At 32.2% G+C, this 19,749-nt stretch overlaps 1 protein-coding gene and 1 pseudogene across 1 annotated transcript; both read left to right on the top strand.

The window, feature by feature from the left end:
• The first annotated feature begins 5,451 nt into the window (after positions 1–5,451).
• Positions 5,452–10,190, top strand: LOC100793500 (chorismate mutase 3, chloroplastic). The gene is made up of 6 exons (XM_003518704.5): positions 5,452–5,710; positions 6,996–7,218; positions 7,312–7,398; positions 8,014–8,157; positions 9,476–9,568; positions 9,678–10,190. Exons 1-6 carry the CDS (start codon positions 5,538–5,540, stop codon positions 9,912–9,914), a joined length of 957 nt encoding a protein of 318 aa, XP_003518752.1. The 5' UTR covers positions 5,452–5,537; the 3' UTR covers positions 9,915–10,190.
• A 1,041-nt stretch (positions 10,191–11,231) lies between these two features.
• LOC100799865 (chorismate mutase 1, chloroplastic-like) lies at positions 11,232–19,130 on the top strand (annotated as a pseudogene).
• Positions 19,131–19,749: the final 619 nt, after the last annotated feature.

Genomic DNA, 19,749 nt, shown 5'->3' with positions numbered 1-19,749 from the left:
ACCCTAACCCTAAGTAGCATGACCTAACAATCCTCCAATGCCACCCTCACCGAACTTGCTCACCATCTTTCTCATCTCCGCTGCCGCTACCGCCACCGCCACCGCCACTGCCACCTTGTTGGCCTTCGTGAGGGTCAGTTGCTGCATGTTACCCAAACCACCGGCAACGCCAAACCCCACAGGCTGCTCCACCAGCCACTTGAAGACACCCAAGTCAATGAAAACCCTCCACTCCACAGTCCACACCCGAATTCCCAATCCTGCTCTCAAGCAAATCCCCCAACTCCTTCAGCTTCGCAGGACGCAGGTATCTGTGACTTGTCCAAATGAATCACATTCACATTCGCGAAAGCCCCATCTCCCAATTCCTTGTTCTCAATCTTCTTTATCACTTCTTTGATCGCTGCCTTGAGCTCCGATTCCCCCACCAAGATTGGGTTCCTCTTCTTCGTCCTAAGCAATACACCAGAGCCATTGCGCTTGGCTGGAATCCAAATCTAGAATTAACGGTGGAGGAACAGAAACACACAAATAGAACTGTGATCTGTGCTTTGGTGCCACTAAAGAGAGAAAAATGCACTGATTACGTCATTCGTGTCTTTTGTGCGAAAAGTGTTTCGTAATATTAAGCATTTTCCTTATAATTACTATAATTCCTTAAATTATTTTTTTTATGTTGTTCTTAAATTAGATTGACTAAAGCCAATAATTTTGTGGATTTTTTTTTTCAAATTTTATGGTATTGGTTGCTAATGTACTCATATTAAAAATAAAAATATTCTTTTTTGAAAGATTAGTTAGACAGTCACTTATTCATGTTTACATTTTTTATTCATTAAAAAAATAACAAAAGAAACTCACTGAAGAGTACTTGGATGAGGAGAAGGAGCATCTAAACATACATAGACTGGGATTGAATTGCCCCAAAATTAGTAAGAAGATGAGTTGTCCTATTAGCTTCTCTATACTAACATCCGACAAAGACAAAAGACCAATTTCGGTTAATACGCTCATAATCATACCCACAAGATCGAGATGTTTGTTTATAGAAAGGAGGACAAACCCTAGACTCCAAAATATCATAGATGCTAGAATTATCCATCTCACAACAAAGATGACAAAACCACAATTCTAGGCAAACCGTAGACCGTTAAGAATAGCCATAAGTTTTGCCTTCTCTGCGTCTCTAGTACCAGCAAAGGATGAGAATCCCAAAAGCCATTGAGAATTGTGATTATGCAATACACCACCTGAACCAATAAGATTCAATGGATATAAACAACTTCCATCAACATCAGCTTGAAGATACCCAACAAAGGAGATAAGAAAATTTGAGTGAGCAACCACACTAGTTTGGGTATGGAAGAATTTTTTATTCCTATTGCCAGATCTCATATAATCTTATGTAGATTTCTGGAACTAGAGCATCTCCTTTTGTTTCAGCACTTCTCTAAATTAAGTTTGTAGCTCTACAACCATAGAAACAATATCAGAAGAGGGATTACATGGATTCAAAATTTTGGATGTATCCTTCAGTTTATCCAATTTGTTACGAGTGCATCCCACATAGGGTAGCGATCCGAGTGCACCCCACATAGGTTCTATAGCGTAGGCATCAGGAAATATAATGTGCTCAAAAGTATCAACAATAACTCGATCAAGTTTTTTACCCATACTAATTCCACCCATTTATTTATGAAACCAAGTGAAATTACATCCTCTCGTTTCAATCTCCTACATATTACAAACATTAAGAACATCAAAAAAGTAATTAGCTTGTGATGCATAGATGACACCTCCCCTAAACTCTGAAAGGTAAAGCACCTTATTAAATTCACCAAACATCAACCACAAAGAAGAGAAGGTTGATCAAAGATATTTAAGATCGATCTAAAGCTGATTTCTCGTAAAAGGAATAAGGTGATCATAAATAGTCAAGCACTTCCAAGAATAGTGGTTATTATAAATAGAAAAAGTAATAACCTAAGGATGGAAATCCACTAAAGAAATGATATAAGCTCTAGCAATCTCACACAAAACCCAAATACCACTTATCCTTTGGTTTCTTAGACAAAAGCAAGCTTCTAATCCCAACTTGTGCCAAAAGACTTAAGCTTTACTAAATCTACCGTGGATCCCATACAAAAAATAATATTAGGATTATTTCCCTAATAAAACATGTTGCATATCTATAGCCATATTTATTCATGGCCCCTCGTACATTCCTAGATACAATAGAAAAATTTGTACAATATCCATGGAAATGAATGAGTTATAAAATATCATCCCACTCTAATTGGGACCTGGATCAAAATGAAGAAATCTTCCATCATTTGGATATTAGCATCCATTTCTTATGAAAACACAAAAACTTCCTTAACGGGTTCTATCATGATTGGATCATTAGGAGAATTATTGCCACCAATAATATTATTTCCACAATGTTAATAATCTTTTTTGATCTTGCAATATCTTGAAGATCAACAATTTTGCATGACGTCTTGTTATTGGACCTAAAGTTAGCATTTGAGGAGATTTCCCACGTGATTTGACATTGTTGGAAAGGGACATGCTAGGTGCACCAGCAACAGTGCTGGTGCACCCAGCAATTAAGTAAATGAGTAAAATTGTCCGCTAAAAATAATAATTTTTCTTTCGGAAAAAGGTTCTTTCGGTAACACAAATTGTTCTTTTGGAAGAAGGTTCTTCTGGTTTCGAAAGAACCTTCTTCCGAAAGAAGAATTATTTTTTTTAACGCAAGGGCAATTTTGCCCATTCACTTAATTGTTGGGTGCACCAATAATATTATTGGGTGCACCTAACATGTCCCTGGTGGAAATTCCAACACCATGCTTTAACGGGCCCTAAAAATGTGTCCAACACAAACATGACCTTGAATGAAGTTTTCACAAGCATTTAATGATTTCTTACAAGTAAATTTTTTTTATCCTAAGCATAAACTTTATTATTCTGCCCATTACTACCCATGATTGCACTATTATGGGAAGTTTCGCCAACTTAGGAATATTCACTACTCCCCCATTCCTTTTTAAGTGACAGATTTTTAACAAAAAAATTGTTCTTATTAGTATGTTATTTTCAAAATTTAAAATGATATTTAATTTGTTTTTATCAATTATACCCTTATTCCCATTAGTTATTTTATATATTTTTTTATAAAATTAAATTTTAAATAATTAATTAAAAACTTGAAAGATAACTTGATATCGTATTGGTTAGAACTATAGAGTAGTGAAGTATAATCATTTGCGTTGATAATGCCTTCTCTCCTACTCTCGAAATTACTTTTTATTAGACTCCCGAAAATTACTTATTCTCAACAAAAGAAAATTTATGGAGAAAGAAAATCAATCTAAATTCTAATGGCCAACCAAAAACACGTCATTGTGGAGAGAGAGTAAACAAAAAAACAAGTTGTTATGGAGACAAAAATAAGTTACAGCTAACAACAATGCTACCTATACTTAATTACGCACAGAGAGAAACATGGAGTGAGAAAGTAAAATAGGAAGGGCATAATAGGAAGGGCATAATAGGAAAGTACTTTCAAATTTAATAGGAAAATGGTGGAGTAATTGGTTTCTTGCCTAGAGTGAAAAAATCATAAATTACTATTATAAAGGAACAGAGGGAGTACCTCGTAGGCTTTTTGATAACGTCATCATAATTATCCTTCAATTGTAGATGTTTGTTACTTGTTTTTTTCTTTCGTTGCACAATCAACCAGTCACCATGCAAATAATTTTTTTCATTATTACCATTAATAATTAGGCCATTATTTTCCAAATTATTCAGTAAGCTCCTTTCTTTATTAACTTCAACAATAATTGCTCCACCATCGCATTGTGATTTTCATGAGTAGGTTTCAATTGAAGGTTTTCTTGTTTTAGGTGATACTCGCTACTCCAATGACCATAATGACCACATAACAAGTGTAAACCCTAGTATTCCACATGATACCAATGTTCTCTTATGTTGACTTTTCTTTCCATTGGCTTGTTTAGGTTAATCTCCACAGAAATCCCTGCAAACCCTTCTCTAGCTATCAACGTTCAAGGTATTGGTATCAACTTTGATTGGTTTGCCAATAACAGAAGCTAATCCAAAAATAAAGCTTTTGTCACAAAACACCATATTAACTATTAAGAGACTATGAAACCTAATCTAGATAAACGTGATGTCGATAGTATCTACCTCCACAATGAAATCCGATGATCCTGTTTTGACTATAGACTCACTGCTTTCCACGATTCTCTAGAGAATCAAACTTGACCATAAAATATAAATGGCGAACATCTCTCAAATCAAATCCTTGTTGGATAATTTCCATAACGATTTCAATTTGGAAAACATAGTAGGGTACCCAATATTCGTAAACCCTAGTATTCCACATGATACCAATGTTCTTGAATGTTGACTCTTCCCTCCATTGGCTTCTTTGGATTAATCTCCACCCAAACCCTTGCGAACCCTCCTCTAGATATCAACGTTCAAGGTATTAATATCAACTTTGATTGGTTAATTTGCCAATAGCATGAGTTAATCCAAAAATAAAGCTTATATCGTAAAACACCATATTAAGACTTGGAAATCTAATCTAGATAAACGTGATGTCGGTAGTATCTATCTCCGCAATGAAATCTGGTGACCATGTTTTGACTATTGACTCATGGCTCATGACTTTCAAAGATTCTCTAGAGAATGAAACTTGACCATACATCTCTCAAATCAAATTCTTGTTGGATATTTTCCACAACAATTTCAATTTGAAAAGCATAGTAGGATACCCAATATTCTTACCAAACAAGTTTATGATCAAGGCACCTATGGCTCACATAATTCCTTGAAATAGTTATCATCAACAATGACCTTAGTTAGTTAACAACTTCATACTTCACCCTTAGAAGATTGCTAGCAGAACAGGCCCCTGATTTACCTTGGAGGCAAAGGAGATCTACCCACCACTTTATTTTAAAATGAGATCCTCATTTATCCTTTATAATAAAAAGGATCTTTTGGAGATTTCGCACCATGTTAAGAATTATCAGAGAACACGACATCAATTAGTAATTTTCTATTTTCCTAATGCAAGGCATAAAAGGTATCATTTTCACTTAATTTGGTCAAAAAATCATATTTTAAATGATCTTGAATACTTAAAGACTCAAAAACTAGTTCAAAAATTTATTTTCCAAATAATTAATTATTAATATTATCTAATCTTATGTTGATTAAATTAGGAAAATATATAAAAGAAGCACAAAGTTTAAAAAGTTGATTAGCGATCTGGTGTAGTAAGTAGTAGTAATTAAGTATGATGTGTAATGTATAATAAATATTTAACTGTCAATATTAAAAAAATATATAAACATAAACCTGGTAAAAAAAAGTACTATATATATGTGCGTGTAGGCTGTCCCCCGCAGATTTTGTGTCGGCAAAAGATTTTTCAGCACCGCTTCAAGTGTTGTGTCAGTTGTGTCAGTCACTGTCGCTGTCGGCTTTTGCAGAAAACAATGGAAGCAGTGTTACGGTTGCATCAGCCCCACCTTGGATTTGGAAGCAGACCCATAACCTATTTTTCTTCGAAATCCACCATTTTTCACCGCCAAAACTCTCTTTCCATAAAAAGGTGCCAAGTTCGAGTCATTGCTGCTTCTTCTTCTCCTTCTCCTTCCTTTCCATTCGGGTACTTTTTTTCACCCACGCTTCATTTTATTCGATGATTTCTTATGATGTTTCTGCAAAATCAATGATTTTTGTCAATGATAAATTTTGTTGGTGAATGGTGTGATAGAACTGCATGGATTTTATGTCCTGTTTTAATTTGTTGCTAAATAAGGCAATTTCTTCATGAATTTTATGGCTTTCGAAAGACATTTCTGATGGGTTCAGATGTTATGGATTTCATTATGCATTTGGGTGTGATTGTTTCCATGCCACCGATCTCACGATTTGTGTTACTGCATGTTGCCTTTAGGCTTCAATTCACTCAATTCATAATTGATTAATGAAAATGCAACCACAAAACTTGTGCTTTAATTTGAAGAACAAATATGCATACATAAGGCCTCTCAATCTCTTTTTGTGTTTATAATGCATATACGTATAGATGTCAGCATGTGTATATATATGTGTGCACCGTACACATAAAAACACACACACTTGATGGGAACTGATAAAAACATTTTCTTTGAACTTTGAAACTTGAGTAATATCCTTATATACTTGAATCTTGTGATAGGAAACAAATGTTCTAGAATTTTGAAATTTCATTAACGCATGGGATGATGCAAATCAAACGTACTAGGGTTAAACAAAGAAATGCTATGGTAATAGCAAAGAGTTGCATTTTTCAACATTTTAGGTTGGAGTAGGGAAAATATGCTGCAGTCAATGCGCAGACTGCCAGTAATGCTGCTTCCTTGTATACGTGCACCTTTCTATTAAACATACTTACCATATATAGTTCTAAGTTGCAGCTATATGATTTCACTAATTAAAAAAAGAATTCCATAGTTATTCTAATTATTCGTATATCTTTTATTTATAAGATTTTATAAATTTTCATTCATTTTATGATTTTGCGTCGTTTGTCACCATCAGATGCCTCCTGCACTACAATAACATCACACACAACCACACCCATTTGACCATTAACACTTAAAATAGAAGATTGAAGTTTGAATCTTTGTTTTTTTTTTTTTTTTGACAAAAAAGTAGTATAGAACAGGACTGAGGTTCTTTAAAAAAAAAAGACTATCAGCTGAAATATTCCCTTTATTTCCCACTCTTTTCTCCTTGCCCCGATGTGTTAACCCTCCCCTTCCTTATAGCATATACCATAGCATTAAGAGTTTATCACAATAATAGTAATTGAAATCCCGTATTCTAAGTTTTAACACTTAAACCATAGAAATGGCTAGTACTTTGCTACCATGTGAATAAACTTTAAACAGTTTCTTTTTGTACAGAGATTCAGGTAAAAAGAGGGTGGATGAGAGCAAGATCTTGATTTTAGACGGCATCAGGCACTCTTTGATTAGGGAAGAGGATAGCATAATAGTCAGTCTTTTGGAGAGAGCTAAGTATTCTTACAATGCAAATGCGTATGACAAAGATGCATTCCTCGTGGACGGTTTTAGCGGGTCTTTGGTCGAGTACATGGTCCTGGAAACTGAAAAGCTTCATGCACAGGTTACTACTTATTACAATTCTGAGACCATAAAATTATGGAATAAAAATGAGTCTTGATTTAACAGTTTCTGGTTGGCTTCTCTTTGGAATTAGTTGGGAATATACAAAAAGCCAGATGAGCATCCTTTCTTCCCTGAATACTTACCTGAGCCAATGATTCCACCTATGCAGCACCCTCAGGTTTTGGATTTCTATCTTGTTTCATGTTAATGTTACTTAATTAAGATAAAAATTCATTTGGTGACAAACAGACAAGTTTCCTTCTTCTAGCCTTATGAGAATATTTAATCTTTCCCTTATTTATATAACATATATATATATAGATGGGTAAAGAAAACAATTTGTTTACAATTTTATTTTCATATGTCCATTAAAATAGTAAAATAAGGAGAAGAAAAACAGACAGAGAATTTTATTTGATTTGATTAACAAAGAATTATAGGCCTACTTTCATGGATCAAATTCAGAATATATATGAGATTTGAGAGAATGTTTACTAAACTTTGCATGGTTTGCACAATGAGCTTTTTTTGGATCAAGTCACATGTCATTCCAAGCCCATGGAGGACATACAAACCAATTTATAAAATTTAATTTCTTCCATTTGATTCTCAATGCTTATCCATAGTCCATATATTTTAGTTATTCCCTAATGGTAACTCCTTCTTACTTCAATTAACTGAATTGATTAGCTGTCAATAAAAGAAAACCATGTTTCTTATTTAGCTTATGTGTTGTGTTTCTGATTGGATTTTGACTAATCTATCTTCCATTTTCCCTTGTACTTTGTACTAGGTTCTGCATCACTGTGGTGATTCCATCAATATAAACAATACGATTTGGAATATGTATTTTAAGCATCTCCTCCCAAGACTGGTAAAAGCAGGAAATGATGATAACTGTGGATGTGTTGCTGCTTGTGACATTCTTTGCTTGCAGGTACTAATTAAGCTTCCTGTGTTATGGAGGTTTTTTTTTTATCATTTTCAAAAACACTAAGAACCTGAAGTGTGATTTTTACAATAAAATTCACTGATAAGGCTCTAGGTAGTGTAGAGACAAAATGATAATGAGCTTAATTTCGTCATTTATAATAAACTTGAACCAGCAGAAGACAATTACACCTTTCACTTTGTAAGCCTACAAGTCTATGAGCACCTACTTAACCAATAATATTATCCTAATTACATTATAGTATTTAATGTTTCTCAACACTCCCCTTGAAGTTAATGCTGACAAACATCAATCCTATACCATAAAAACTTGTGTTGTTAGGTGAAGGTGCATGAATTTTTCTTTCTTTTTGTTGTTGTTACATTTCTAGCTCACCCCTTCATACAAGAGCCACATGGTTGATTTTATATTACATCTCAAACATGTCCCCGATCTCACATGATATTATATAAACGGGGGCTGGAAGTATTGAACTCTAGACCACTTGGTCAGAAAGGCTCTAATATTATGTCACGAACTAGTTCTACTAAAAGCTTATTAGTTGTTAGGCAAAAGCTCATGAATGGTTTTATATTATATCCATTAGTCATTGAGGAAGCAATCTTAGGAGTTCTTTTTCTAATTTAATGTTGTTCCTAATTTGTTTTCTAATTTAAATTGGGTTATTAGTCTTATTGTAGTTGTGCCCTTGGAATTTTTCTAGTATTAATTACTATAATAGCACTTGACCTTACTATCAGTACATATTCCTTTTATCTTAAGATTATTTCCTTCATGTATACTTTACTGAGAAACTTAATTCATTTGTAAGGGTTGCCCAATTCTAAGGTTGTGCATAGTTTAGGGGGAGACAAGGTTGCCCAATACTAAGGTTGTGCACTCCACAAGCCTAAAAAAGGACTTGCCAAGGATCCAAAGTTTTAATCATTAGTATCATTTTTTTCTTACAAAAGAAGATCACTTCTGCTGAAGGATTTCAGTTTAGTCATGCCTCCTAAATGCAGAGTATACCCTAAACAGTAACATAATGTTTAGATAATTGACTCCTCAAACATGGATCACTAAGTATCCTGTGTAACAATATGAAATTAGCTAAGATTTTTTATATTCTAGCTCTACTTTGTAAAGTTGATCAAAAAACATCAGCTAATACACTTCACAAGAAATTTCAAATAACCGGCCACTGTACTCAGTGGAACAGCATCAAGTGAGTGGTCCTTTAGTTCTCATTTTTGACTCTCTGTACATTTGATATCAAAATCATGTATGTAACAGTGTAAGAGCTTCACCACCATTATTACAGACTATCTCTAAAAGAATCCACTATGGAAAATTTGTTGCTGAGGCGAAGTTTCAAGATGCTCCTCATGAATATGAAGCCGCCATTAAAGCGAGAGTAAACTTCTGCATACCTAGATTCATCTTATTTTCCATTGTGATTCTAGATACATACATATGGCCATGTTACTTAATTTTCTGACGATACATTAATCCGTGCTTCACAGGACAGGAAACTGTTGCTGGAGTTGTTGACATATGAAACAGTGGATAAATTTGTCAAGAAGAGAGTAGAAATTATGGCACAGCAATATGCCGCGGTGGAGAAGATCGGTGAAACAGGCTATATACCCAATTCTGTGTATAGAATAAATCCAAGTTTGATTGCAGATCTTTATGGAGATTGGGTAATGCCTCTTGCAAAAGAAGTGCAGGTGGAATACTTGTTGAGAAGACTTGACTAAACAAACAGAAGATGACCCTAACAGAATAAATGGCAGAGTGTTTGTACCTATCAATTATGAAGATAGTTTATGCTCAAGTCAAACAGTGAATAAAAAGAAGGACAAGGGTCCCTGCATATAAATAAGTGTACTTAAAAAATAAAAACATCAAATAATGTATGGATTGTATGCTTATCTAAAAGTTTAGGCTTAACAGATATATATATTGTTCAATGCCTCCCAATTATGCAGTTGATAATATGTAATATCAAGTCGATGTGGGTTGGCATTTATTAAGGATCCGGTACAAACTCTCACTTTTTTTTATGGGTGTGGATTCAAATTCGTTTGATGTCACTTTTCCGCTTAACAGGCAACCTTCTCCAAGAATATCTCCTAATTGCTAGAGACTAGTTGAATAACTATGATTAAATGGAACTACTTGTTTAGACCTATACACTAATCCTTTAGATAAAATCCTTCTGACAACCTTAACATTGTAAAATGTAATAACAACATGTGTATTCAAATTGTATATTTTACATGTTTACAACGTGAGAATAAAGAACAGCTTGTGTCAGCAATTAGTAATTAAGATAGAATAGAAATAAGGCAACAAAATGACTGAAAATAAGGCAACAGATCAACACCATAATGGCCAGTTAATTATACAATATTTTGAATAAGTAGCCGGTGCTAGAATGAAGGGCTAAAGGAGAGAATCAAGGAGCAACACTGCCACCACATCTCATGTTGTGATCGAGAGAGAGGATTTGTGAGCAAGTCTGCTAGTTGTGACTTGAAGGTACATGAGACACTGTAAGTTCACCTATGACAATAATATCACGAACAAAGTGGTAGTCAATAGCTAAATACTTCATTCGTGAATAGAACACTGGATTTGCATAGAGATATGTAGCACCAATATTATCTGAGAAGATGTTTGGCTATTTAGGTATTTGGATTCGAAGCTCCATGAGAAGTTGTTGTATCCATAAGAGTTTAGATGTGGTGGTTCCGATTGAGCGGTATTCACCTGTGGACTGTTTTTTGCATGACCATGAAATGGTATTAGGGCCAAGATAAACAATGTAGGCACCAGTAGACTTCCAATCAACATTGTCACCACCCCAATCCGCATCACAAAATGCATTGAGATCAAGATTTCTTGTAACAACAAGGTGGAGACCATGGAAAATGGTGTGCTTGAGATAACATAGAATGCACTTGAGAGCTTGCATGTGAATGGATGGGGGTGCTTGCATGTATTGGGATAACTTATTGACAGCAAAAGCCAATAAACATGTCATTGACGCTCGGCCTTGTACACTAATTAGTATGAATCGTATGTGTGTTCTCTAACTCTCAAAGGTATACAAATCGTATTTTAATTTATTTTAGTCTCAATTTCAAAATTTCCTTTTTAAGGGTTCTCAACTATAGTACTATATATTGATTTAAACATCACCTTGAAGTGCAATGCATGACTGAATGAAGATTTGGGAAGAGAGGTTGAATGAGCTTAATATGTTGTTCCAAGTCCAATTCCTAAGGTTTTTTACACAACATATCTTTCTACATAGTAAAAAGTGCTCAATGTAACTAGATAAGATAAGATGCCATGGTGAAAAAGCACTAGCTTTTCTCATTCACCCAAATATTTATAGCTCAAAGTCTCAAACAAAGTTATGAGTCTTAAGCCTTTTAACACTTCATTTGTTTTGGTAGATTTAGGAGTAAAAGAAACAAAGAAGAGAAGAAAAGATTAGATACAAAATCAAATTTCAGTATTTTTTTTGCAAAAAATCAAGGAGGAAGAAAATTCTTTTTGGTGGATACACATAAAAGAACTTATCTTCTCAGTAATTAGGTGAGATTTAATGGGGGTATCGTATGGATGCGAATTTTTTTTTATTTAGTTTGTTTAAAAATTAAATAAATTTTTTTGTAACAAAAATATAAATAATAATAAATCATTTTATTTTAAAGAAAATAATATATAATATATAAAAATTTAGACTTTCTTCAGTTTCTGGGATTAAAATTATTATTTCTAATTAGCACAAATTTTTTATATTTGTTTTAAAATTCTTTTTTCATTCATCTAAGGACAACTTTAACAAGAGTTGCTTATCAAATTCTTGGTTGTAATAACCAAACTAAACTAGAGTTCACCATTGGTTTTATCATTATTAATTTAAATATATTTTAATAACTAAAACTGTAGATTTTAAAATTATTTTCAATTTAATTTATTTTCCAGTGTATATTACTTAAAGTGATTATATTAGTAGTAATAAAAATAACAAAATTATTATTACGAAAATGAAATACATGTAATTGTGGGTTTACAACATCACTAATGCATCATGCTTAACCAAATTACAAAAATAGAAGAAAAAAATGAAATAGTATAAAAAAGTTAGAAACAAGCATTTTTTTTAAAAAAAAGATAAGTTTAAAAAACATATAAAGATACATTCATGATATAAGAAACAAATTTTTCATAGAAGTACAAGAAATATAGGGGTGAAGCATTTAAACCGAATCTTTATTCAAACTATACTCTAGATGAATTATTTTCATTTAAAACTAATCTTTATTCAAATATATATTAGATAATCAGTGTTAACACATTTTTTTTAATTTGAATTCAACAATTTAAGATTTAATGAAAAATGAAATAAATTTAAAAATGAAAGAATGAAATTATTAAATCTGCATTTATTATTTATTAATTTGATTTTATTTAATTAAATAGAATTGATTTAATTGCATTTAAGTCAAAAATGAGCCAAAAGGTGCCAAATGCCAATTTCCAATTATATAAAATCTTCTTTAATATAATATATAGATAGATATATATTTTTTGAATGAAAGGTATAGATAGATTAGAATTGATTTAATTGTATTTAATTCAAGAATGAGTCAAATGGTGTCACGTGACATTCAATTATATAAAATATTTCTTTATATAATATATAAATATAAATTTAAGCATTTCTTATTAATGAATTTTTAGTTTATTCATTTTACTAATTATAATTTAATAGCCAATTTGTTTAAACTTTTAAAAAAAGCAATTGAAAGAAGAAATTTTTTTAAGAAGCAAATAAAATTTGTTTCTTAAAAAAATATGAAACATTTTTTCAAGTAAAAACAGATTAAACAAACACGTTAAAAAATGGAATTTTTAATGAAACACCTTATTTTTAAAAAATATTTTTTTAATAAATAAATTTAAACAAACGAGCTCAATAGCTATATTTGATTTTTTTTTATCTTGGATCCATCCCTAAATCAAACAAGAGAAAATATTTTTTATCTTTCTTTTCTTTCATTTTTTATGTACTTTTCTTTCATTTTCTCTTCTACCAAATAAATTAAAAGTTGTTTCAATTTTTACCCATTTTTCCTTTTCTTTTCCTTTCTTTCTCAAACTAAACATACCGTTAACTAAGGTAAGTTTTTTTGAAGGAACCATTAAGTTAAGTTAGACAATCACTTATTTGATAAAAAAAAAAAAAAGACAATCAATTATTCAGTTTTCGCTAGATTCAGTTCTAAACACAGCTTTGTTATCACGTGATTGTCTAACTTACCTTAAAATGATCTAGTTCAAAAAAATAAATTTAAAATGATCTTGAATAATTGAAGAAAGTAGCAAAAAATAGTTCAAAATTTTATTCTCCAAATATTGATATTAATTATTAATATTATCTAGTAGTATATTGAATAAATTAGGAAAATATATAAAAGCAGTACATAGCTTACAAAGTTGAACTTCTTTAGTTTTAAAATTTATAATTTATAAAATAACTATAAATTTGATTAATGATTTGAAAATATTTATATATATACCTCCAACATGTTTTGCTACCATGCCTTTTGGATAAGATTTTCACATATACAGTATGGTGTGTAATGTATAAATTACTTTCAATGTAAATAAAAAAATGTAAAAATAAATATAGTAAAAAATGTAAACTTAAAAATATTCAAAAGAAAAACACTTAAATTACAAGATGAAAAAAATAAACTATGTATTGGAAATGTAAAAATAATTTTATACTACTATTTAATCACAAATTACAATATATAAATATAAACTTATAGTGTATTTGTTGACTTTTAATGATTATTTCTAATATCATCAAACACATAAATCAATTAGCGTGAAATTGTTCATATATATAAGAGTCATAAGTAGGATTGTCTTTAGGTATCCGTGACTTGATTTTTATTTATAATAAAATTTGAATCAAACCTACTCAATATTTTACGATTTGGTTTGATTTTTACCATTTTTATTAAAATATTATTCCATTAAAAATTATATATTTTCTTTTAATCTTTTAAATTAATTTACATTAAAAATTATTATTAACAATTTATGAAATTTATTAATATATTAAAACTCTTATAATAAAAATCTATCAAATTTTTATTTATTTTAAACTGAATATATCTTAAATAAGTCATTTAAAAAAGAAATGAGTATACATTCTATAAATTTTATATATATAATACTACAAAACATTATAAAACTTAAATAATATATATATAAAATATATAATACTAAAATAATATAAATGTTAGTATAATTAATGCGATTTGGTTCAATTTCAAAAATAAAAATCACAAATCAAACCAAACCAATTAATTTTAAAAAAAAAACTTATTCAAACAAATCCAAAAAAAAATCTATTGAGTTTGATTTTTAATTTTTTGTTTTTTTTGTGATTTTCAATTTTCATTTCACATCGACTTAAAATTTCAACACCACTGCCTCCAATTTCGCCTGAAGGATATACGGGGCTGATGGAACCTAACACTGCTTCCATTGTTTATTATTGCACAGGTGACAGCGACAGCGAGAGTCATTGTTTGTAGATAGCAACATACCCGTATCTTATTTTCCTTCGAAATCCACCATTTCTCTCCACAAAACCTCTCTTTCCATATAAGGGTCTCGAGTCATTGCTTCTGCTTCCTCTTCTCCCTCTCCTTCCTTTCCAATCAGGTACCTTTTTCACCACACGCTTCATTTTTTCGATGGTTTCTATTATTATGTTTCTGCAAAATAAATATTTGATTATTTTGTATGTGTCAGTGATAAATTTTGTGATATTATGCCTAGAGAACTGCATGAATTTTATGTCCTGTTTTGTTGCTGAGCAAGGCATTTCTTCATAAATTTTATGGCTTTCGAAAGACATCACTGATAGGTTCAAATGTTATGCATTTGGGTATGATGGAATGGATGCCACCAATCTCAGTTCACTCATTTGAATTTGAAATTTGGGTATCCAACATTCTTGTACACTGTCATTTCTAATCCACCCGTGTTTTCAGACGAAGATGCACAGAACAGTGTATCTAAATAATGGATATATACTATGTTAAAGAATCCTAATAATGAACCTTGTTTCAGTATTCAGTTCACTCAATTCTAATTGATTAATGAAAGTACAGCCATAAAACTTGTGCTTTAAGGAACACATAGGCAACATAAGCCTCTCTCTTTTTGTGTTTATCATGTACGTATGTATGTGTGTACACATAAACACACACACACACACTTGTAATCTGCAATCCACGGAGCAGCTAGAGAATTTTGACATGAAAAGGCAAACATATAAATGATCAAATTTTCATGCTCTGTCAATGTTTTAACCTTTTGGTATAGTTGGTGACTAGTTTTGTTATTATTATTTCAAAATGTCTTCATCTTTAAATTGTTAAAGTCCCTCTGTGGGATCAAGTGAGTTTATTTTACGATAGGATAAAAACCTCTTCTCCATTACCAAAAACGGGATTGGAATACAGAATTTTAGAAATCAGAAATGGAAACTACAACAACTGAAGTTACTGAATTGTTTCCAACCTCCCAAAATTTATCCTTTCAACTTATGTTGTCATTTCCTACAAATGGATTCCCTCCATCTCCCGCTTGACTATTAGATTGAATATTCCCTTTATTTCCCATTCTGTGCTCCTTAATTACCCCCATTTGTTAGTCCTCCCCTTCTTTATAGCATATACCTTAGCAATAAGAGTTTATCACAATAGTACTTTTTTAAATCCTCGATTAGTACTTTGCTTCCATGTGAATAAACTTTAAACAGTTTCTTTTTGTACAGGCATTCAGGTAAAAAGAGGGTGGATGAGAGTAAGACCTTGACTTTAGATGGCATCAGGAACTCTTTGATTAGGAAGGAGGATAGCATAATATTCAGTCTTTTGGAGAGAGCTCAGTATTCTTATAATGCAGATGCATTCTTCACGGATGGTTTTAATGGGTCTTTGGTTGAGTTCATGGTCTTGCAAACTGAAAACCTTCATGCACAGGTTATTACAATTCTGAGACAGAAAATATGAAATAGAAAAAAGTAATGATTTAACTGTTTCTGCTTGGCTTTCCTTTGGAATTAGGTGGGAAGATACAAGAGCCCAGATGAGCATGCTTTCTTCCCTGAAGACTTACCCGAGCCAATGCTTCCACCTTTGCTGTAACTGCAGGTTTTTTAATTCTATATAAGTGAGGAACAAACTTTACATTACAAGTCTTAGAATGTAGTTTTGACCTAACTCAACCACATAAGTTGATTCATAGAAAAAGGGTTGCTCCCTCTTATATATTCTATCTTGGCTTTATATCTAGCCAATGTGGGACTTTGGGTTTTTTCCCAATAATACCAATTGGCATATAATACTAGTAGATTGATATGGTATCTAAACTGAAGCAACTTCAATTCTTATTTTGAGCTAACCAGCTGCTGTATAAAATGGGGGCATCACCTCTTCTATTTAAAATATTACATTCTTATATTGCTTCAATGGGAATGCCACGTGTACTTAGTGTTTTATGTTGTGAAGAACACTAGATTGATTTTCTTCCCTTATATGAGTCATCTTCTCAAAACTCAAGAAAGGAATATCTGCATTTGAGTCTCCATGAAAGTGTAGATGATATATGTTTACAATTATATATTCATATGGCCCTAAAATCATAAAATAGGGAGAAGAAAAATGAACATAGAATTTAACTGATTTGATCAACAAAGAATTATAGGCATACTTTCATGGATCAAATCAGGAGAAAGTTCACTATGTTGCTAAAGATTCGCTAAACTTTGCATGGGTTACACACTTACACCTTGAGCCTCTTTTTTGGATCAAGTCACATGTTAAGCCAAGCCCATTAAAGCCAGTTTATAAAACATAATTGTCAATGCCTCTCCATAGTCTATAAATTTGAGTTATTCCCTAATGGTAAATCCTTCTCACTTCAGTTAACTGAATTGATTAGCTGTCAATAAAGGAAAACCTTGTTTCTTATTCAGCTTATGTGTTGTTTATCTGATTGGATTTTGACTAATCTACCTTCCATTTTCCCTTGTACGTATACTAGGTTCTGCGCCACTCGGCTGATTCCATCAATATAAACAATAAGATTTGGAATATCTATTTTAAGGATATCCTCCCAAGATTGGTAAAAGCAGGAGATGATGATAACTGTGGATCTGTTACTGTTTGTGACACTCTTTGCTTGCAGGTACTAACTAAGCTTCCAATGTTATTGGAGAATTTTTATCATTTTCAAAAACACTATAAGAAGCTGAAGTGTGTTTGTTACAATAAAGTTCACCAAAGAGGCTCTAGATAGTGTTGATACAAAATCATGAATTTATTTCGTCATTTATACTAAAACTTTGACCAGCAGGGAACAATTGTGCTTTACACCTTTCACCTGCCTACTACAAGTCTATAAACACCTACTTAACCAATAAGATTATTCTAATTAAATAATAGTATTTAAATTTCTCAACACTCCCTTTCAAGTTAATGTTCTCAAGAGAAATGCTAGGAACACACTTTTTAACAAACTCTTTCATTGGTTGAAATTTATTGAAAATTACAAAAAACAATGGATCTGCTCATCTCATTTAATAACTCTCTCTTCTGATTTTGTAGCTTTCAATATATTTTAACCAATAAAAGAGTGTGTATTAGGAGGAGTGTGTTCCTAGCACTCTTCATGTTCACAAACATCAATCCCTATACAGTAAAAACTCGTGCTGTTAGGTGAAGGCACATGAATGTTTTTTTATTTTATTTTGGTTACATTTCTAGCACACCCATCCCCTTAAGGGATTGGTCAAGTGGAGCATAATAGGGCTAGGGTTTTACTAATAAAGCGTTGTTTGAGCTCTTAGTTGTCTCTTTGGGATGAGGTAAACATAAGTATCTTTGTAAGTACTCTTTGAGCCAAAGACTTCAATTTTCCTGCCTTAGATTCGGGCATCATCCCTTCCCCCTAAATTTTAAGAGTACCCTAGCAGAACAGTAAAGTTTTTTTTATATATTCTTGCTCTACTTTGTAAAGTTTATTATTAAAGAACAGCAGCTAATAAACTTTACAAGAAATTTAAAATAATAACAGGTCACAGTACTTTTAGTGAGCATCAAGTGGGTAGTCCTTTAATTCTCATTTTTTACTCTCTGTACATTTGATATCATAATCAAGTATGTAACAGTGTAGTTTAGTACAAATTAATTCCGAGACTTTGTTATAATTCTTAAGCACCATTACAGGCTCTCTCAAAAAGAATCCACTATGGCAAATTTGTTGCTGAGGCAAAGTTTCGAGATGCTCTTTCTGAATATGAAGCTGCATACCTGATTCATGTTATTTTCCATTGTGATTCTAGATATGGTCGTGTTACTTAATTTTCTGACCCCGATAAAAAAAAACTTGATTTTCTGATGCTACATTATTCCATGCTTCACAGGACAGGAAACTGTTGCTGGTGTTGTTGACATATGAAACAGTGGAGGAATTAGTCAAGAAGAGAGTAGAAATTAAGGCAAGAACATATGGCCAGGTGGTGAAGATCAGTTAAACAGGCTATATAGCCAGTCCAGTGTACAAAATCAAGCCAAGTTTGATTGCAGATCTTTATAGAGATTGGGTTATGCCTCTCACAAAAGAAGTGCAGGTGGAATACTTGTTGAGAAGACTTGACTAGACAAACAGAAGATGATCCAAACAGAATAATGGTAGAGTGTTTGTACTTATCAGTCATGAAGATAGTTTAGTGCTCAAGTCAAACAGAAAAAAAAAAAAGGACAAGAGTCCTTGCATATAAATAAATGTACTTAAAAACATCACTTAATGTATGGATTGTATGCTTCTAAAACTTTAGGCTCAACAATGACATATTATTGACCACAGCCTCCCGATTATGCAGTCGATAATATTAAGCCAATGTGGGTTGCCACAGGTGGATAAGGATTTCGGTACAAATTCTCACCTTTTTCTACAGGTGTGCATTTGAATCCCTCTTGTGCCATTTTTTTCTACTCGGTGGGTAACCTTCTCCAAGCAAATCTCCTAGCGCCTAGGAACTAATTGAGTAATAATAATTAGGTGGAACTATTTACGGTCTAGTGGTAGCCTCAAACTCAGCATTTCATTAGCATCCTACTTCATAGTATTAGAAGTGTCTTTTCCTTCTATCACTTTTTTCACAAAATATCTAATAAATATCTACTAATTGATCATTTAATTATACATAACTTCATTATTATGAAATGCAGAATAATGCTCTAATTCACCATATGAAAAAGAAGAAGAAAAAGTGAGATGCTTTAAATGAGTTATCCACAGTACTAAGACAAAAGCCAAATAAGTCAGCAAACAGCTGGAGAATACTATAGGAATCATGCTTGATTGCTTGGATTTGTGGTCTATCACCATTTTCTTCCCAATAATTGGAACCTTCGTTCAGAATGAAGATGCAATCGTTTTATGACAGTGCTATGGTCGGTGTTATTAGCCTTTTGAGCTGGA

The sequence above is a fragment of the Glycine max genome, chromosome 2 (genome assembly GCF_000004515.6).
Source record: "Glycine max cultivar Williams 82 chromosome 2, Glycine_max_v4.0, whole genome shotgun sequence".
Lineage (NCBI taxonomy): Eukaryota > Viridiplantae > Streptophyta > Magnoliopsida > Fabales > Fabaceae > Glycine > Glycine max.
This window is presented reverse-complemented; position numbering and strand designations above follow the sequence as displayed.